Here is a 22,791-nt window from a genome sequence, read left to right as displayed (position 1 = left end):
GTGTGTGTGGGTTTTTTCTTCTATATTTAAAACAAAAGTAAAATAATCTCAATTGTTAATACAGCATGTTAGATAGTAGTCAGTGGCGGCTCCAGAAAATCAATTTTTGGGGGGAGGCCCAGTGACATAAGGTGGAATGCCAAGGGAACTTTGGGGGAGGTTTGGATGGGGATCGTAAAAAAATTAAAATTAATATATAAATTTTTTTTATTATTATTGCTATTCTTTTTATTATTTTTTAAATTTATATTGTTATTTAGTTTATATAGTTTAAAAGTGACCCTTTTTTCTACCTCTTTCCTGTCTGTGGGAAAAAGTAAAGTAAAGTTTGTTTTATTTAACAACGCCACTAGAGCACATTGATTTTGTATTTTATCATCGGCTATTGGACGTCAATTTATGGTCATTCTGACACTGTTTTGTTTTTTTAGAGAAAACCCGCTGTCGCCACATAGGCTACTCTTTTACGACAGGCAGCAAGGGATTTTTTTTTTGGCGCTTCCCACGGGCAGGATAGCACAAACCATGGCCTTTGTTGGACCAGTTATGGATCACTGGTCGGTGCAAGTGGTATACACCTACTCATTGAGCCTTGCGGAACACTCACTAAGGGTTTGGAGTCAGTATCTGGATTAAAAATCCCATGCCTCGACTGGGATCCGAACCCAGTACCTACCAGCCTGTTGTCTGTAGGAAAGTGCATATTAAAGATCACTTGCTGCATCAGGAAAAATGCAGTGGCGGATCCAGAAAATCCATTGGGGGGGGGGGGGGGGGGCAGTGACATGAGATGGAATGCCAAGGGAACTTTGGGGGAGGTTTGGAGGGGGATCGTAAAAAAATTAAAATTAATATATAACAAAATTATAACTATCGCAAAATTTAGGGGGCGGGCCCCTGCCCCCCCCCCCAACCCCTAGATCCGCCTCTGAAATGTAACGCGTTTCGTCTGTAAAAGTAAAGTTTGTTTTATTTAACGACGCCGCTAGAGCACATTGATTTTTTATCTTATCATCGGCTATTGGACGTCAAACATATGGTCATTCTGACACTGTTTTTAGAGGAAACCCGCTGTCGCCACATAGGCTACTCTTTTTACGACAGGCAGCAAGGGATCTTTTATTTGCGCTTCCCACAGGCAGGATAGCACAAACCATGGCCTTTGTTGAACCAGTTATGGATCACTGGTCGGTGCAAGTGGTTTACACCTACCCATTGAGCCTTGTGGAGCACTCACTCAGGGTTTGGAGTCGGTATCTCGATTAAAAATCCCATGCCTCGACTGGGATCCGAACCCAGTACCTACCAGCCTGTAGACCGATGGCCTGCCACGACGCCACCGAGGCCGGTCCGCGTTTCGTCTGATGATTACGTGTCAGAATTTCCAATTGGTTGAAATCCAATAGCCGATGATTAATTAATCAATGTGCTCCAGTGGTGTCAAACAAAACAAACTACTTTTTTCTACCTGAAGATCCAACATATTTTTTAAATATTTTTTTTAACATTTGAAAATAAAAATAAAAATAATATTAAAACTGAAAACAAAACAAATAAAAAATATCAAAATTGTGTGTGTGTGTGTGCATGTGTGCGTGCATGTTATTATTATTTGTTTGCAACTTGATAACTTCATACAGATTCCGTCCAGTACAAATCTTGCAATCAACGTAACGTTTTACCCTGTGAGTTTTTCTCGGCTGTTTTTTTTCTGTGTAACGTAACAGTCTGTTGTCCATCATTATTGTGTATTGATTAAAAACAAAAGACCATGGGAAAATGGGCGGTACTCCAAATCATGCATATTTATCGTCTCATATCTACCCAGTTGGTTCAACCAATCGAAATGGCTTTTACAAATAATTAATTTTTCAATACACAACTCTTGAAGTACTAGTAATCGGCAATCTTTTATAAGTATTCTAAAAAGAGAATTGTTAGAGGGGAAAAAATCAACTAGGCCTACATTAAAACTTTATGTTAAAATTATTCTAATTTAGATATTAATGCACGACAGTCCCATTGTTTACAATTTGCAATGATCTAAGCGGCCTCTCCAATAAACATGGCGGCGATCAGAAGGAAGTGTGACAATATTGTGTTTATAAGTGGCAACACACTGGCTGTTCTCGACTTTCGGTAATAGAATTTTAGTCGTACGCGATATATCACATCCCTACTTTGTTCTAAAGCAGGTACTGGAGGGTGGTAATGTATACGCATGTCTAAACTGCTCTATTTATAGACTTTGGCGCGTCTGTGTCTCGTTAACCCTCAAACACGTGTTGGTTGTTGATATTGATCAGACGCTCATCGTTGATGCTTTTTATCAATGAAACACACGATAAGGACATCCGTCTATAGAAATGTGCCGTATTGATCAATATGTAGTATAGTGGAATCCTGTTACACGTCTCCAAATACTACAGAATTTAGTGTGTTCAGCCCTTTCTAACTTTTAAAAGTTAATTAATTTATTATTATTTATTAATGTAATCATGGGTTAATACTTTTCTTTTTAAATAAAACAATAATTTATGCATAGACAGACTTTGCCAAGAACAAAATTGAGGGGAATGATTAAGAGCTCAACTAAAAAATTATGGGGAGATACATTAGATATTACCATACTGATACTATATAAATTCAGGGAAGTGATAGGAGCTAGGGTAATAGTTCCCAACGAACAGTGAGGTCTGCATGTAGAAGTAGTATTTTAAAATTAAAAGTTAGTTACTCGGTTACTATATGTATTAATACCAGTTGTAAACAAAGCTTGTAGTTTTGTCAATTTGTTTTAATTTGTATAGTCAAATTAAGATGAAACCAAGATACAAACACCTTAATACAATTATGAAGTGTTTTATTTTGGGACCACAGGTACAGTTCTTTTAAATAAAATAAAATATGGATCTATATTCACAGGCATAGGAAGGCGTCAAAAAGTATGGGGGGGGGGGGAGGGAATACACACACGCATAAATAAATAAATGTATAAATATATATAAAAAGTGGGAGGGCACATGCCCCCTTGCCCCCCGCCCCCCGCCCCCCCCCCCCCCCCCCCCCCCCCCCCCCCCCCCCCGCTTGTTATGCCAGTGATATTCATTGTTTCATTGTTAGGGTATGGAGGATGGGTCATAATTTGAGGCTAACTCGGCAAATAACCAGATCTTTGAAAATTGAGCTTACGTGGTGCAATAGAGATTTTCATGGATCCAATACCCATGGAAGACCCCCTCCACTTCTTGATGATCAACAGTGACAAAGTGTTGTAAAACTACAGGGCCTGTATCAATGGCAGGTTTAGGGGCGGGACATAGCCTTGGTGTGCAGTTGGTTTGGGATCCATCCCTGTTGGTGGGCCTATTGGGCTATTTCTCATTCCAGCCAGGGCACCATGACTTATATATCAAAGGCTGTGGTATGTGAAATCCTCTCTTTAGGATGGTGCATATAAAAGAACCCTTGCTACTAATGGAAATATGTAGCAGGTTTCCTCTCTAAGACTCAGTGTTTCTGCCAGAAAGAAATATTTGGGTATGGTGCTATGAAATTGAATACTAGTATTTGCAATGTGTGTACTGAATGCCTCTCCTGGAAAGAAAATGGGTTAGGCTTAGGGTTATGGTTAGGGTACAGTTATTTTAAAGACAGTATAATATGGATTAAACAGTGCCACCATATTCAGGAGGGGCGAGACGTAGCCCAGTGGTGAAGTGCTCGCTTGTTGCGCAGTCGGTTTGGGATCGATTCCTGTCGGTGGACCCATTGGGCTATTTCTTTCTCCAGCCAGTGCACCATGACTGGTACACCAAAGGCTGTGGTGTGTGCTATCCTGTCTGGGATGGTGCATATGAAAGATCCCTTGCTGCTAATCGAAAAGAGTAGCCCATGAAGTGGCGACAGTGGGTTTCCTTTCTTAATATCTGTGTGGTCCTTAACCATATGTCTGACCCCATATAACCGTAAATAAAATGTGTTGAGTGTGTCATTAAATAAAACATTTCATTCATTCATTCATTTATCACCTCAACTATAATATATACCAACAGGAATACCATGGCAGAACTTTCCATTCAGCACTGGGAAGTAGTCTGGGAACATTTTGTGTTAAACATTTTGTTTGGCGACAACTACTGTTTAACTGTTTTAATACTGTGTAGTGGTCTTGAACATGCGTAGTGAATTGTGATGTGTTACTGAACAAAATGTTCCCTGGTACTGCTTTGCCACCTGCAGGAAAACCAAGAATGACAGGATCATCACAGAACTTTCTAATAGTCCTTGTTTACCCAGAGTATGGATTAATAAGTCAATGTGCTCTAGTGGTGTAGTTTAACCTTTCCACCCAGTACTCATACAATGTTTTAAATACACCTAATGACCTCACTGGTTCTAAGACCAATGTTTTATAGACCAAAATATTTACGTATTATTTTATAGTAAAAATACTCTGGTATTAAGACCGCCCCAAATTCAAAATTGGCGATTCTGAAGACTGCCCTTATAGACAAGCGGCTGAAACACACTGGAACATGTTCTACAATACTGCAGCCTACACAACACATCCAGACAATTAATATGGCCAAACACAACAACACTCGCCACAAAACTGCATGGAACAGTCAGTGACCTAATGAACACCAGCTCTTTTGTGACAATGACTGGTCTGATGATTTGACTAATGAAGAATGAGAAGAAGAAGAAAGAAGTCCACCCCACTATTATGGATTGCAACCGTTAAAGTCTGACCCAATGGTCGTTTTCAGTGCACACAAATGCAACCAGGATCATCACTGAACATTCTGATAGGTCTTGTTTACCCAGAGTATGGACAAAGATGCAGTCCGTCAGATACTGTGGCTAGTCTTGCTGAACATCTATAGACACCTAGTTGTTGGGCTTCGACTCAAGAAGATCTTGCCCATTTTTTAACCCATGTTGCTGCTGACCATCGTAGACAGGAAGCATTAACCTCTGAGAATCTTTCTTCCATGCAATAGCCGATGATTAATAAATCAATGTGCTCTAGTGCGGCTAAACAAAACAAACATTTTTTTCTTCATTCACCTGGATCCATTCAACTGATTTTTTTTTTCTCGTTCCAACCAGTACACCACAATTGGTCAAAGGTCGTGGTATGTGCTTTCCTGTCTGGAGAAAAGTGCCTATAAAAGATCCCTTGCAGCATTAACAAAAATATAGCGGGTTTCCTCTGACAATTTGTTTCAGAATTAACAAATGTTTGACATCCAATAGCTGATGATTAATAAATCAATGTGCTCTAGTGGTGTTATTAAAGATAACAAATTTTAACCTTTCCACCCAGTACTCGTACAATGTTTTAAATACAGTGAAACTCCACCTAATGACTACCCTGGTTCTAAGACCAATATATTTTATAGACCAAATTTTTTTCGTATTATTTTATAGTAAAAATACTCCAGTATTAAGACCACCCCACTATTATGGATTGTGACCATTAATTTGCATTAAAGTCTGACCCATTAGTCATTTTCAGTATACACAAATGCGACCAGAATATTTTCCTGTCATGTCACACAAGTGACAAACAATAAATAACATGGTAAAATATTTCCATGGTGTTAAAGTTAATAACATGTGTTGCTCAAGTAACTAATTAAATAGTCTTATGTTTATTTGCTTGAAAAGACAATGGTATTATTTTTGTACTAGCAAACAATTGGTATACATATTTGCATTTCATGGTTAATTTCTGAAATGTACTGCACACAGTGTTTTTATTGTACAACATGCACAAAGAATGTTGAAAAGTAGCAGTTACACATTCTAGTACTTTATGTTTTTTCACAGAAACTGTAAACAGATGCAACCATTAGCTGCAGTCATTTATGTGAGCCAGAAGTCACGCATTTGTATCTGGGGCAGTGAATGCCATAAAACATCAGGAAGATGTCATTTATCCAGACAATTGTTAATCTCTATTGTGTAATAATTTGAAAAAATAATGGGCCCAAGCTCACAAATAAGTGAATCAGTCTGTACACTTGATCATACTTGGAGTTGAGTATATTAATTTTATCATACTTGGAGTTGAGTATATTAATTTTATCATACTTGGAGTTGAGTATATTAATTTTATCATACTTGGAGTTGAGTATATTAATTTTATCATACTTGGAGTTGAGTATATTAATTTTATCATACTTGGAGTTGAGTATATTAATTTTATCATACTTGGAGTTGAGTATATTAATTTTATCACTGGGAACAAGGGTGGGATGTGAAATACACAATCCGTATTTACCAAACAATCATCATTCAGTATTACGACCACCCCACTATTATGACCAATAAATACTGCTGATAGTCGCAATATCAGGGTTTCACTCTAACACAACCGGCCTCGGTGGTGTCGTGGTAGGCCATCAGTCTACAGGCCGGTAGGTACTGGGTTCGGATCCCAGTCGAGGCATGGGATTTTTAATCCAGATACCGACTCCAAACCCTGAGTGAGTGCTCCGCAAGGCTCAATGGGTAGGTGTAAACCACTTGCACCGACCAGTGATCCATAACTGGTTCAACAAAGGCCATGGTTTGTGCTATCCTGCCTGTGGGAAGTGCAAATAAAAGATCCCTTGCTGCTAATCGGAAGAGTAGCCCATGTAGTGGCGACAGCGGGTTTCCTCTCAAAATCTGTGTGGTCCTTAACCATATGTCTGACGCCATATAACCGTAAATTAAATGTGTTGAGTGCGTCGTTAAATAAAACATTTCTTTCTTTCTTTCACTCTAACACATTTTGTAGGCCTCAAGATTTAAAACTTGATGGGGGAAACATTTTCAGAAACATTTTCATTAATGATGGTATTGGTGGATTATGTAACTTGATATTGTTGTAGTCGCCATGAGCAAAATCAAGGTCAGCTGAAGATCACTCTTCTGAACTGGTGTTATTAGGTAAGCAATCATATGAAGCTTCAAATAAAATATATTAACAATTTTATTGTAAGGCGATAAATTTGCCACTCTCCTAAAATGTTTAGGCGAGTGTGGAAGGAAACGGGAGTGATCATTCTCCTTTCCTGGTAAATACTGACAATGAGTAATGGGCTTCCGGTTCTCTGATTTTGCCAATACGCTATCAACACGCTGCCAGAAACAAACATTTCTGTGAAATCCTGATTTTTGACTGCAAGAATGCATGTAGAAATTCCAAAATACGGATCTGTAGATATTTCAGCATAAACCTTTTTTTTTTTTAAACCACATCAGGGAGAATAGCTGTACAAATAAAGTAATTTTGTCCTAGGTAATCACATAACTGTTGATCGGTAATAACCAAGTGTCATAATGTCCATCTGTTTTGTCAGACACCAAACCGTCATGGAGCAAACAATGTGCAATGGTTAAAATCCGTGTTCCATTCCTTTTAGCTTTGTTTCTTTTACTTTCAGTGGGCAGGATATAGCTCAGTGGTAGGTAAAGTGTTAACCTGATGGTGGTCTGGGATCGATTCGCATCGGTGTATTCATTGGGCTATTTCTCATCCCAGCCAGTGCACCACAACTGGTATATCAAAGACTGTTTTATTTGCTGTCCTGTCTGTGAGATGGTGCATATAAAAGACATCTTGCTGCTGATGGAAAAATGTAGCAAGTTTCCTCTCTAAGACTATATAAAAATTATCAAATGTATGACATCCAATAGCTGATTATTAATAAATCAATGTGCTTTAGTGGTGTTGTTAAACAAAATAAACTTTAATAAACATTTCAGAACTCGAGTGTTGCAGTTTCTTCAGGTTCCAACCATAGAGGAACAGAATCCACAGGATGAAGAAGAAGAAGGCAAGAAAGACAAAGAAGAAAGGTAATTTCATAATTTTAACACCAATAAAACACAAATTACATAGAGAATAACTAGTTACTGATGTTGGATATCTGCTTTATCCTGTGAAGGTAAGAATGGGAAATGTCTCATTCGGCCTGAACAGGATAAAGCAGATATCCGACGTCAGTAACTAGTTATTATTTTTATCCTGCAGACCATAAAAATTAAGGGGAAAAGCTATTACTTCTGTTATTTCTGCTACATTGTACGATGACCTAGATGTCAAATGAGCAATTTTGTAATGTAGCTATGCATGTGACGTCATAAGAGTGACGTCAAAAGTCATAATCTGCTAGTATATGTTTATGACTTTGCTTTAATCAGTCATCATAATCTGTCAATAAAAACAGTGGTTGCCACAAAAAGTACAATTTATGATACACATATTTTAGTAATGGAAGTTTTGTAATGGCTGTTAATACATGTAGTTGGAAAATTCAAGATGTTGTCACAAATCATAGTGTTATATATATATATATATATATATACTGTATATATATATATATATATATATATATATATATATATATATATATATTATATATATATATATATATATATATATATACACCAAATTTATAGAATTTTCGTAATAGCTGTTAATAGGTGGAAATTAAACATCGGAAATCACAGTTTTATATGTTAGACACCAAATTAATGACCACAAAAAATACAGTTTATGACACACATATTCAGGATTGAAGGGCAAGTCAGAAAATTAAACATGTTATCACAAGTCACAGTGTTATAATATGTTGGACACCAAATTTAATGGCTATAAAAGTACCTTTCATGAATCACATATTTCAGCAATGGAAGGGATGGCAGTTACTGGTCGGAAAATTTACATATAATCAGAAATAACTTAAGAAATTATGACATTTATTGTCATGTTGTGTTACCATTAGCCTCCCTAATGTCGGGTATAAATTGGACTTCCAACTTATACCTTTGGAAATTGGTTAGATCCATTTAAGATAAACAGTATAGCAAAATCAATAACTTGCAGGTATGGTTTACAATAAGCATGTTCAGAAATATTCAGTCACAATTTACCCGATTACCTGACAAATATAAATGCAGCAAATGTGAGTGATATTGGATTCTATTCCATAGTGAAGTATGTGATATTTATCTTACAATCTCTACATACATTGGGAAGATATGATGACTAGATAAATTTGTATATTTTTTATCGCCGACCAAAAATATTTGTTACGTGTCATAAGCCCAACTTGACTCGAGTATTTCATACCAGATTTTCAATAGCATACTTTTTAAATCATTTGTTTCAGTACAGTACATACAAAAAACATTTAATAAATAATATTAATAACATTTAGATGAATAATATTAATAACATTTAAATGAATAATATTAATAACATTTAAATGAATAATATTAATAACATTTAAATGAATAATATTAATAACATTTAAATAAATAATATTTAATAAAGATTTGATAAAGATACAGAACTTGTCTCTTTTATGATGTCATACTGCAAAAAAACAGTGCTAGGTTCATGATACTTGATTTGTGTACAAAAAATGGAATAAATAATGATTTTCCGACTATTCCTGTAGGATTGCTGGATAAATAAACTCACCAGTTACTGTCTTAAGATATCGGCTCTATACTACTCAGGTCGAATGACAAATGCTGCTTGGCAGAGCCTCGTGGTATTAGCCATTCTAACCTTCACAAGATAAAACTGATATCTTAAGATGGTAACAGGTTATTCTCTATGTATTTTATACTTCAAGTGCTAACGATCAAGGCCCTGTTCTACGAAACGATCTTAGCCCTAAGATCACCGTAACTGGACAGCTAACATATGCACTTAAGGTAATCTTAGGGCTAAGATCGCTTCGTGGAACGGGGCCCAGGGGCCTAATACACAAAGGTCTCTTACACTCTACAAGACAACAAAGTATCCTCTTTTTAAGTCTTTTAGCATTGCACTGTGAGATCGTAAAGTTGCGAGAGTTTAGTGAATTAGGCACCAGAACTGGTTCTGTCAGCTCGTTATGAAAATAAGAGTAGTCCACTATTTAGCATTTCCCCTTTTTTTTCAAATGTAGTTCATTTTTGTGGGGACATACAAGTAATAGGACAGATTGAAGGCTATATAATATGAATAAATAAATAAATATTGTGTTCTTTTCAGATTTTTCCGAATTTTTTTTTTTTTTAAATGTGTTAATCCACAAAGGATCTGTTCAGTATATGTGTAATGCAAAATTTGGTCTTTTTAATACGCACACACATACGCACACACACACTGACACACATACACACACTGACACACAGACACACACACACAACATTTTGTAACACTAAGAACAACACCTCTAAAATGATGCAATGCTTGTGAATACCTCCCACCATCACCACCCCCATCACTATAATGTAATTTGACCAGTAATATTGAATTTTCTGTTTTATTTCTGTTTGTTTAGTTTGGTATTAAATACTGGATAGAAAATCATTTATTAAAGGCCAAAATAGCAAGCACTTTTTGCAAAAAAATCAGACACGTTTTGTGAACATAACATTACTCTTGACAAATACCCTGCTTCCAGCCTCCATAACATTTCATAATGAATCCTGTGATTAATTTTCTTGGTGTCGTTCAACTTTCTTTGGTGACCTTTTTTTATACTCACTTATTAAGGTCACATAAAAATGTATTATTCCACATTTTAACCCTCTAAAACATGGACCATGGTGCTTTTCCATTTTGTTTGTGTTGCAAAATTAAAAAAATCCCATGACAATAGGCTTGTTATGTTGTATACGTATGAAGACATTTGATAGCATTAATGCTTAAGTTTGTATTTTTCATCACTGTACTTGTGGCCCATTTGGACATTTCTTGATCCAGCCAGTGCACCACAACTGGTATATCAAAATATGTTCTATCCTGTCTGTGGGATGTTGCATATAAAATACCTCTTGTTACTAATTCAAAAATGTAGTGAGTTTCTTCTCTGAGACTATGTCAGAATTATTACCAAATAACATCCAATAGCTGATGGTTCATAAATCAGTGTGCTCTAGTGGTGTTGTTAAACAAATCAAACTTCTACTGTACTGGTTTGATGAAAAGGGTTTGCAGCTTTAAAACCAGTGTGGTGTGTTGAGGCAGTTTGAAGATCTTTAATAATAATTAGGGTTTAAAAATTGTCTCAATTATGCAAATAATATACAGGTGATTGATTGTAAAATTTATAAATATTTAACACAAATACAATTTGAGAGTCACTTAAGAATGGTTAACACTACTTTAAAAATGGTTATAGTATTTCAAAATGTATGAAGTCAATATCCATATTTATTTTTACATTTTCAATGTATTATTCTAATTAAAATGTACATAGCACATGTATCTGTAGAAAGGGCAACAGCAGTCAGTTTAAACTGAGTTAAGTACAAGGCTTATTGCTGCTTGAATAAAACTGGGAGAGGCATACTGTACAATTTTCGTTTGAATGCTTCAAAAGTCAAGCCGTAAACACGATCTTGGCTCAAGCTGTGCACGAAATCAATAATTGTAGATGAAAATGTAAACTCGGAGAATTGCATCCAGGTAAAGATATGCAAATTTCCTCGTGCGGCTGAGTTATGATGGCAGTCTTGTGAAGAACAGTAGCTGACCCTTTGACGATGGTTTCTTTTCATGCGACAATGGGAGCTGGCTGTCCATAAATAATATCCACGGTTGATGCCAGCAACATGTGTGAGCATACCTGTTGTCTTGGAATAAACACACTCGAGCACGCACATCTGTGAAGGAGAAGAATATTAGTCCTGTACAGTGGTTATTGTGATATTTTCTTATCACGTAGCTGAATATTAGTCCTGTACAGTGGTTATTGTGATATTTTCTTATCACGGAGCTGAATATTAGTCCTGTACAGTGGTTATTGTGATATTTTCTTATCACGGAGCTGAATATTAGTCCTGTACAGTGGTTATTGTGATTGTTATTTTCTATCACGGAGCTGAATATTAGTCCTGTACAGTGGTTATTGTGATTGTTTCTTATCACGGAGCTGAATATTAGTCCTGTACAGTGGTTATTGCACACGGAGCTGAATATTAGTCCTGTACAGTGGTTATTGCGATATTTTCTTATCACGTAGCTGAATATTAGTCCTGTACAGTGGTTATTGCGATATTTTCTTATCACGTAGCTGAATATTAGTCCTGTACAGTGGTTATTGTGATATTTTCTTATCACGGAGCTGAATATTAGTCCTGTACAGTGGTTATTGTGATATTTTCTTATCACGGAGCTGAATATTAGTCCTGTACAGTGGTTATTGTGATATTTTCTTATCACGGAGCTGAATATTAGTCCTGTACAGTGGTTATTGTGATATTTTCTTATCACGGAGCTGAATATTAGTCCTGTACAGTGGTTATTGTGATATTTTCTTATCACGGAAATATTAGTCCTGTACAGTGGTTATTGTGATATTTTCTTATCACGGAGCTGAATATTAGTCCTGTACAGTGGTTATTGTGATATTTTCTTATCACGGAGCTGAATATTAGTCCTGTACAGTGGTTATTGTGATATTTTCTTATCACGGAGCTGAATATTAGTCCTGTACAGTGGTTATTGTGATATTTTCTTATCACGGAGCTGATATTAGTCCTGTACAGTGGTTATTGTGATATTTTCTTATACGTAGCTGAATATTAGTCCTGTACAGTGGTTTATTGTGATATTTTCTTATCACGTAGCTGAATATTAGTCCTGTACAGTGGTTATTGTGATATTTTCTTATCACGGAGCTGAATATTAGTCCTGTACAGTGGTTATTGTGATATTTTCTTATCACGTAGCTGAATATTAGTCCTGTACAGTGGTTATTGTGATATTTTCTTATCACGTAGCTGAATATTAGTCCTGTACAGTGGTTATTGTGATATTTTCTTATCACGTAGCTGAATATTAGTCCTGTACAGTGGTTATTGTGATATTTTTTCTTATCACGTAGCTGAATATTAGTCCTGTACAGTGGTTATTGTGATATTTTCTTATCACGTAGCTGAATATTAGTCCTGAAGTGGTTATATGATATTTTCTTATCACGTAGCTGTTACAGTGGTTATTGTGATATTTTCTTATCACGGAGCTGAATATTAGTCCTGTACAGTGGTTATTGTGATATTTTCTTATCACGTAGCTGAATATTAGTCCTGTACAGTGGTTATTGTGATATTTTCTTATCACGGAGCTGAATATTAGTCCTGTACAGTGGTTATTGTGATATTTTCTTATGACGTAGCTGAATATTAGTCCTGTACAGTGGTTATTGTGATATTTTCTTATCACGGAGCTGAATATTAGTCCTGTACAGTGGTTATTGTGATATTTTCTTATCACGTAGCTGAATATTAGTCCTGTACAGTGGTTATTGTGATATTTTCTTATCACGTAGCTGAATATTAGTCCTGTACAGTGGTTATTGTGATATTTTCTTATCACGTAGCTGAAGCTGGGGATGATGACCAGCTATTCAGTATATACCACAATACATACATTCACTGATATATCGTGCTGACAAAGAATAGGCTGAACAAATTGTATTATGTACATACATATGTGCATTGAAACTTGTTGAAATATCCACCTTTGTTAATGGCCAACTCTCCAACATTCCACTATATAATTATATTTAATGATAAGATTATTAACAAAGAATGGTCTGAACAAATTGTATAGTGTACACATGTGCATTGAAACCTGCTGAAATATCCACCTCTGTTGATGGCCAACTCTCCAACATACCACTATATAATTATACTTAATTGTAAGCTTATTAAATTAACAAAGATTAGTCAGAACAAATTGTATAGTGTACACGTGTACTGAAACCTGCTAAAATATCCACCTCTGTTAATAGCCAACTTTCCAACATGCCACTAAATAATTATACTTAATTGTAAGCTTATTAAATTAACAAAGATTAGTCGGAACAAGTTGTATAGAGTACACGTGTATTGAAACCTGCTGAAATATCCACCTCTGTTAATGGCCAACTCTCCAACATACCTCTAAATAATTATACTCACTGATAAGATTATTAACAAAGAATGGTCTGAACAAATTGTATAGTGTACACATGTGAACTGAAACCTGCACAAATGTCCACCTTTTTTAAAGTTAAACAGTTATTATAATTATATTTAATGATATTAATAATATAACAAAGAACAGTCTGTACAAAGCTGTTTAAATATCCACCTTTGTTAATCAATTGATGACCAATTCTCTAATATATCACTATATAATTATGTTTAATTATATATGTTGCTAAGGGGCCGTCCATAATTTTCAACATTTTCACGAGCGTACAAACCATATGCTTTTGATCCCCCTCCCCCCCCTAAAAGTGTACATCCCCAAATGAAAAGTGTTGATAGACATTTTTCATTTAAAAAAAAGTGTACGCTGGCCCCTTAACCCCCCCCCCCCCCCCGTGCGTACGCTTTGTACGCTCATGAAAATGTTGGAAATTATAGACGGCCCCTAACAAAAACAAGTTGAACAAACTGTATAGTGTGTGTATGTATATATATATATATATATATATATATATATGAGCATTGAAACCTTCACAAACAAACGTATACCTCTTTTAAGCAGTTGATGACCAACTCTCCAAGATACCACAATATAATTATACAGTAGAATCTCATTGGCTCGAACGCCCAATGGTCGAACCTACCGGTATTCTCGAACCAAGAACAATGTCCCGATTTTTTTCTCTATTAAACCCTTTTATTTTGGTGCTGATTGGTCGAATACCCCTGGGGTCGAACAGAAGCTTTCTCTCGAACCAGTTTGTTGTTCTGAACTGTAAAATTAAACATATTTAGCTCGAACGACTAAGTCTATCCGAAGAAATACAAAAATTATTTATGTATGAATTTTGCATCGATCCTTTCACGTCAGTCACAAAGTAAGTTATTACAAATTCGGAAGTGGAACAAATTAATCCTAGATCATATGCCGGCTTGTCATGTTGTTTATTTAGCACCTATCGGTAATTATCTTTCTAGTACAGACAATTGTACTACGATAATCGTTAGCTGAATGAACCTTGCATGTAACACCAATCAGTTGGTGAGCCTAGGTAGGCCTCGCCGGTTTACTTTAAGCATTTTAATCGCTACTCTACGCATGAGCGTCAGCATATTTTGTTTTTATTTTGAAATACAGGAGAGATCAATGTAATGTAGTGATTGCAACAATAACAGGTAATGGGCCTCCGTCTGTGCTTCATGCATTTTCATTTTTTCTCAACGTTGTCAATATGTCTCAAAAGATTCTACAACAGCATAATAAAGAACGATTTTTTAAATTAATAAATATTTATAAATACAGACTACCAGTGTGTTTGTTATTTGTTTATTTGACAGTGATAAATAATAGTTACAAACATGTATCTCATCCGACATTTGACGGCGACTTCGTTACTCATGAGTCAGTCGGAACATCTCGCCCAAGCCAGTTTTACAGAAATATGCGAGGTGTACCGATTGGTTTTTGTGTTACAGAAGCACCCGACAACGGCCGAATGCATGGTTCGAACTACCCGATGGGTCGAACAGACTTTGATGCACCGACAGTGTTCGAGCCAATGAGATTCTACTGTATTTACTGATAAGCTTAGTAACAAAGAACTGTCTGAACAAACTGTATAGTATGTACCAGGGTTTCTGCTAGAGGGTAAAGTGGGTATGGCACCACACCCAAATATTTGTGCAGATTTAATTTTTTTAAGTTTACCTTTTGACAAAATTAATGACTCTTATCATTACTGAATAATTTTCTTAACCTTAAACCTAACCCATTTTCTTTTTCGGGGAGGCACCTCATACCCCCTGTCGACTGCGGTTACATCCAGCACACACACTGTATATATTAAATTTCGTAGTGTCATACCCAAACATTTCTTTCTTGCAGAAATACTGTATACATGTGCATTGATGACCAACTCTCCAATATACCATTATTTAATAATTATATTTAATTATGCATGTTGTAACAAAAATCAGCCTGAACAAAATGTATAGTGTACATGTGTGCATTGAAACCTGCACAAACATCCACCTCTGTTAGTCAGTTGATGACCAACTCTTGAACATACCACTACATGATAATCATACCCACAAGTTTGTTAATCAGTTGGTGGCATATAAATAATGTTTACTGATAAGCGTAGTAAGAAAACAGTCTGAACAAACTGTATATACAGTGAAACCTCTCCAAACCGGACTCCCTGAAAATTGGAAACCTCTCCAAACCGGACCTTCTGTTAATTGGAAACCTCTCAAAACTGGACCCTCTGTTAATTGGAAACCTCTCAAAACCGGACCCTCTGTTAATTGGAAACCTCTCAAAACCGGACCCTCTGTTAATTGGAAACCTCTCAAAAGCGGACCCTCTTGTAATTGGAAACCTCTCAAAACCGGACCCTCTGTTATTGGAAACCTCTCAAAACCGGACCCTCTGTTAATTGGAAACCTCTCAAAACCGGACCCCCTGTTAATTGGAAACCTCTCAAAACCGGACCCCCTGTTAATTGGAAACCTCTCAAAACCGGACCCCCTGTTAATTGGAAACCTCACAAAACCGGACCCCCTGTTAATTGGAAACCTCTCAAAACCGGACCCCCTGTTAATTGGAAACCTCTCCAAACCGGACCCCCTGTTAATTGGAAACCTCTCAAAACCGGACCCCCTGTTAATTGGAAACCTCTCCAAACCGGACCCCCTGTTAATTGGAAACCTCTCCAAACCGGACTCTCTGTTAATTGGAAACCTCTCAAAACTGGACCCTCTGTTAATTGGAAACCTCTCAAAACTGGACCCCCTGTAAATTGGAAAACTCTCCAAACCGGACCCTCTGTAAATTGGAAACCTCTCCAATCCGGACTCTGTTAATTGGAAACCTCGCAAAACTGGACCCTCTGTATAATTGGAAACCTCTCCAAACCGGACCCCCTGTTAATTGGAAACCTCTCCAAACCGGACCCTCTGTTAATTGGAAACCTCTCCAAACCAGACCCTCTGTTAATTGGAAACCTCTCCAAACCGGACCCTCTGTTAATTGGAAATCCCTCAAAACCGGACTTTTTTCATGGTCCCTTTTGAAATATCTGTACAGAAAAAACCCTATGTAAACCGGATACCTCTTAAAACCAGACTTTTTACTTGGTACCAAGAGTGTCCGGTTTAGAGAAGTTTCACTGTATCTCTCTCTCTCTCTCTCTCTCTCTCTCTCTCTCTCTCTCTCTCTCTCTCTCTCTCTCTCTCTCTCTCTCTCTCTCTCTCTCTCTCTTGGAAACTTGCAAAAATATTGACCTCTGTCAAGCAGTTGATGACATAATTATATTTACTGATAAGCTTAGTAACAAAGAACAGTCTTAACAAACTGTATAGTATGCACATGAAAATTAAAATCTGCATACACATCAACCTCGGTTAATAAGTCACCTGTATTAAGAGGTCATCTTGATATTATAAATCATCTAGTATTGTAAATCATGGAAAATAAAATAAAATAGAATTAGGAAATCGGTAACATAAAAGATTAACTACTATAGCAGATACTATTTGAATGTAATATTTTTAATACTGAATTTAATAATTTTAAAAGATTAAATTACACCCCCTCCCCCTCCCTACAACCAGCAAAAATGGTAAATCAAGTGATGATTAAAGCGAACCAAGTTTTAATTGATGATCAGTGATGATTAAAGCCAACCAATTTTTAATTGTTGATCAGTGATGATTAATCCAACCAATTTTTAACTGACGATCAGTGATGATTAATCCAACCAATTTTTAATTGATGATCAGTGATGATTATAGCCAACTGATTTTTAACTGATGATCAATGATTTAATTCCAACTGATTTCCAACACTAATCCGAGTCATTCATTTCAACTTAATTTCGTGCTTATATCCAATTAAGGTTCAAGCAGGCTGTCCTGGGCACACATTTCAGCTATCTCGGCAATCTGTCTAGGACAGTGGGTTAATTGTTAGTGGTTAGTGAGAGAGAGGAGAGGGTGTAGTGGTCTTACTTACACCTACCCATTAAGTCGTTAAAACTTGCTCTGGAACTGGGCTGCAAACTATGTACCTACCAGTCTTATGTCCGATGGCTTAACCATTGTGGCCTGTTCTGCTTTGCTGACCCCATTCAGGAATGCTCCAGTACTGACAGGTGATTTGGGGGTGGGGTGACCAGAGTTGGTAGCCATCTCTTTCAGGAACGGTTCCTTCCAAAAAAGTCCCAGAGCCATCTGGGATGGTTGAAGGATGGCAAAAACCGGCAGCTTTACTGCTGGTGTGGGGCATAGCCAGCGGCTCCTGAGGTGCATGAATTAATTGGATTGAGTCCTCTCATTGGACAACTAGCTGTGGTTTACCCCAGTTTAGTACCAATATATTGTTTTAAAGGTTGTAGTTTTTTCTCGTTCCAACCAGTGCACCACAACTTGACAAAAAAGAAGAAGAAGGAAATGTTTTATTTAACGACGCAGTCAACACATTTTATTTACGGTTATATGACGTCAGACGTATGGTTACGGATCACTGAGATATTGAGAGAGGAAACCCGCTGTCGCCACTTTATGGGCTCCTCTTTTCAATTAGCAGCAAGGGATCTTTTATATGCACCATCCCACAGGCAGGATAACACATACCACAGCCTTTGATATACCAGTTGTGGTGCACTGGCTGGAGTGAGAAATAGCCCAATTGGCACAACTTGACAAAGGCCATGATATGTGTTTTCCTGTCTGGGGGAAGGTGCATATAAAACATCCCTTGCTGCATTAGAAAAAATGTAGCGGGTTTCCTCTGATGACTACGAGTCAGAATTACCAAATGTTTGACATCCAATAGCTGATGATTAATTGATCAATGTGCTCCAGTGGTGTCGTTAAAACAAAACAAACAAACAAAAAACATAAGGGTTGTATGTAACGAAAGATCTCTTGGGGCTTGCTGATAAGATGACAAAGCTAATGTGGTGAAATGACTCAAATTGGAGACCATGTGTATCAGTTATTTGTTTGTTTAACTACTAACAGCATATTGATTTTATTATTTCATCACTAAAATTAAAGACACTGTGTGTCACTTATTATATTTCTGGTTACTGATTTAATAAAGTCATTAGTCAGATTGAGGACCATGTTTGTCAGTTAACTAACAGCCACTAATTTATAAACGTCATTACTCAAATTGAGGACCTTTAGTATCGTTTATGATGTATTTGACTACTAACAGCCACTGGCATAATGAAATGATAACCTGAGGATCATATGTGGCAGTTATTACATGTTTCATTACTAACAGCCACTGATTTAATAATATCATCTCTCAAATTGAGAACCATGTGTATCATTTATCATATGTTTGATTACTACAAGTACTGATTTAATAAAATCGTCTCTCAAACTGAGGATCATATGTGTCAGTTACTATATGTTTGATTACTAACAGCCACTGATTTAATAAAGTCAAGGGGAGGGACATAGTTCAGTGGTAAAGCGCTCGCTGGATGCGCAATCAGTCTAGGATCGATTCCCGTCAGTGGGCCCATTAGGTTATTTCTCGTCCCAGCCAGTGCACCACGACTGGTATATAAAAGGCCGTGGTATATGCTATCCTATCTGTGGGATGGTGCATATCACAGATCCCTTGCTACTAATGAAAACATTTAGTGGGTTTCCTCTCTATGACTGTCAAAATGACCATGTGTTTGACATCCAGTAACCGATGATGAATAAATCAATGTGCTCTAGTGGTGTCGTTAAACAATACAAACTTGTAACTTTAATAAAGTCATCACTCAAATATAGGACCATGTGTGTTATTTATCATATGTTGGATTACTAACAGCCATTGTTTCAACAATGTTATCACTCAAATATAGGACCATGTGTGTTATTTATCATATGTTGGATTACTAACAGCCATTGTTTCAACAATGTTATCACTCAAATTGAGGACCATGTGTGTTATTTATCATATGTTGGATTACTAACAGCCATTGTTTCAACAATGTCATCACTCAAATATAGGACCATGTGTGTTATTTATCATATGTTAGATTACTAACAGCCATTGTTTCAACAATGTTATCACTCAAATTGAGGACAGTGTCAGTTATCACGTTTGATTATTTCAATGCTTGGCTTAGGGAATGGGAGAGTGGAACCCACTTCCACCATGTAGGTTAATGTTACTGGAAAGCAGCCAGGACTTAAGCATGTCCTATGAGTATGGTGGTTTCATGGGGGTATTGTTTGGGGTAGACATATTAAGTCCCATCAAAGTGGATAGATCCTTTGACCAGCCACACCTCAGACAGACCTCACTGTGAAAAGAAATTGAGGAGAGTGATTAATTGCTGGCCTAACGTTGACTATGAGGAGCCATTTAAGATATTACCATATTGATACCATATACATTCGTATACTAAGCAGGCCATAGGATTTCAAATTTCATGGGAAATACTTTTTTGGTTCCGTATCTTGTGATCATGGGAACCCATTGGAAACAGGGTTTTTAAAAATAATTATATATACCGGGTATATTATTTTTGTTGAATTTTTATATACGATATAATTATCATGGGGAAATGAAATTTCGGTTCCGTGATTTTACAGAAAAGGGTACCGGAAATGATCGTTTTCATGAAATCTGGGGCCTGCCAAGACATAGTTGCTGCCAGACGGTATGAAGGGTAAAATTTACGTACCCTAAAATCTTGGAAATGATTGGATACATAGAGATTATTATACAGAGCTTGTGTGTCATAATGATTTTACTTTTGTAAAATAAGTACGATTCACACACGAGTGTAATAATTTCTTTATTATCCACATTATTCAAATTTTTTTTTTCATGAATAGCAAACTTGGACCATGTCAAAACATTTCAAATGTAACTACAAAGAGATGATGAAACGGCGTCATTTTCCGAAATGACATCATTTTGATAAACGTTTACACTGGGGAAGCTGCATTAAGTTATGACGTCACTTCACAAAATTACATCGTTCGTTGTGCACATGAAATCTTTATGACACACATGGGTCATACTGGTTATATTTCCCTGAATATCTTGAACTATGTGAATAATAAATTTTTATAATTTTTTGAAAGATTATACCAAAAGAATTGATGTTTAAAATGTGTCAAAGTACATGAAATTCAGTGTCCAGTTTCAGTAGATTTCAACCCTATAACCACCTACAGTCCGTCCCACAGGGAATGCCTTTTTTCATGCTATGGGATTTACTACAAGTTATTTATTTCTGAGCCAATTGTTTTCCAAATCGCAAACAAAAATAGTATTTATTTGTTATTTACAAAAAAAAACATTTTTGTCGGAGGATGGGACGGACTAAAACTGAGGCTTCATATGATCTGTTTTGTTTTTCTGGCAAAAAGCCTTTAAGGGCAGTTAAACATTACTCTCCTTGAACTAGTCTTGGGGGGAATAATTAGGGAGTGAGAGTGATAGCTCCCCTTCTATGTTGAGGTGTGCTCAGGTTAGCACTGCGTCACTGAGATCTCTGCCTCCAGACACGACAATCCACCTCGCTACCCAGCAGACCATGATAGATTGTTTCTCAACATTGCGTGGTGCACTGCATAACAGAAACCTAGATCACTTTTCATTGATCGGCCGCTTCGGTAACACACAGGACGACAATTTGATCATCAAATTTTATATAATTTCATTAATTTGTTGTTCTTATACTCGGTCGGGCAGCCGTGGACGAGAAAATTGCAAAGCCATTAGACACAGATGCGCAATGACATTAATTTTTATCAAAGATTCTAATTCTATGGAAAAATCTTCTGAAATAAAGCACACCTTGAGCATGCGATCGCTTTAAGAACTATTAGGAACCTACCAGCTGATGAAATTGAGAAGATTTATGTCGTGTCTCATTCAAGTATGGAGAACGTTAAATTCCCTCTAATACGGCTCTTCAGTGATACGCTGATAACTGGAAATACCAGCTGCAACTGAGATGGAACTTGGGCAAGCTGGAGGATTAGTGGCGAGCAGGACCGTACTTGCTTTGCTATAAATTAATAGGCCAGTCTGTAAACTGTCTTCGCACACTGATAATGGGGTTTTTGTAGCCTTTGAGGAAATTTCATTGTCCACTGCCAGGCTTACTCTGTCATTAATTAATCTGAGGCTGTTTAGTGTATATGCCGGGATAGATTGAAAGTTTGACAATTGTTACGCGTGGCAACATGGTGAATAGGGCATTCGTTTGGATATTGTTCCTTCTTGATTGATGGCATCATTCCATGACAAATTTGACTAAGAATTACATTATTTAAAAAAAAAAAAAAAATTCTTTGCTAAGTTAGCATGATGTAATATATATAATTTTCATTATGGCATGTATCTTTAATTGTTCTTTGATCTTCTTGCACTGCATACCATCTTCCATCTTCTGATGAAACAGGGATGCCAAAAACATGCTGAATATTATTATTTTCAGTTGTCAATTCTTCAAATACTTTAAACATTACAAGGTTATAGTATCCATAATGTGTATAGTGTTCATGTCAGACGTGTTAGCTTTGCTGGCGTGTTGGTTAACCTATCTATCGTAAGGCTGGTTAGTGCGGAGTTTATATCTCAGTACCAGCTTCAACCCATAGTCAGTTGCAACCACTAACACTTAACCATTAACTTCTTTTCTGAACAGAGGGCCCAATTAAGTAGCCAATGTTTGGGAAATGTGGACAATGTGCTTGAACCATAACTGAATATAAACACATGAATTTTCTCCTTTTTTTTAACAAAACAAACAAAGTTAACCAGAAAAACATATTCTA

General features: G+C 36.7%; 1 protein-coding gene across 1 annotated transcript in view; it reads left to right on the top strand.

The window, feature by feature from the left end:
- The first annotated feature begins 2,011 nt into the window (after nucleotides 1-2,011).
- The window catches only part of LOC121381085 (tRNA (guanine-N(7)-)-methyltransferase non-catalytic subunit wdr4-like), a 128,639-nt gene continuing 107,859 nt past the window's right edge, over nucleotides 2,012-22,791 (top strand). Inside the window, exons 1-2 of the mRNA XM_041510186.1 lie at nucleotides 2,012-2,139; nucleotides 7,765-7,857. Coding sequence (XP_041366120.1) covers nucleotides 2,066-2,139; nucleotides 7,765-7,857 — 167 coding nt within the window. The 5' untranslated portion in view covers nucleotides 2,012-2,065. The remainder of the gene's footprint in view (nucleotides 2,140-7,764; nucleotides 7,858-22,791) is intronic.

The sequence above is a fragment of the Gigantopelta aegis genome, chromosome 9 (genome assembly GCF_016097555.1).
Source record: "Gigantopelta aegis isolate Gae_Host chromosome 9, Gae_host_genome, whole genome shotgun sequence".
Lineage (NCBI taxonomy): Eukaryota > Metazoa > Mollusca > Gastropoda > Neomphalida > Peltospiridae > Gigantopelta > Gigantopelta aegis.
The sequence above is the reverse complement of the archived record's forward strand: the minus strand, read 5'-3'. Positions and strand labels throughout refer to the sequence as shown.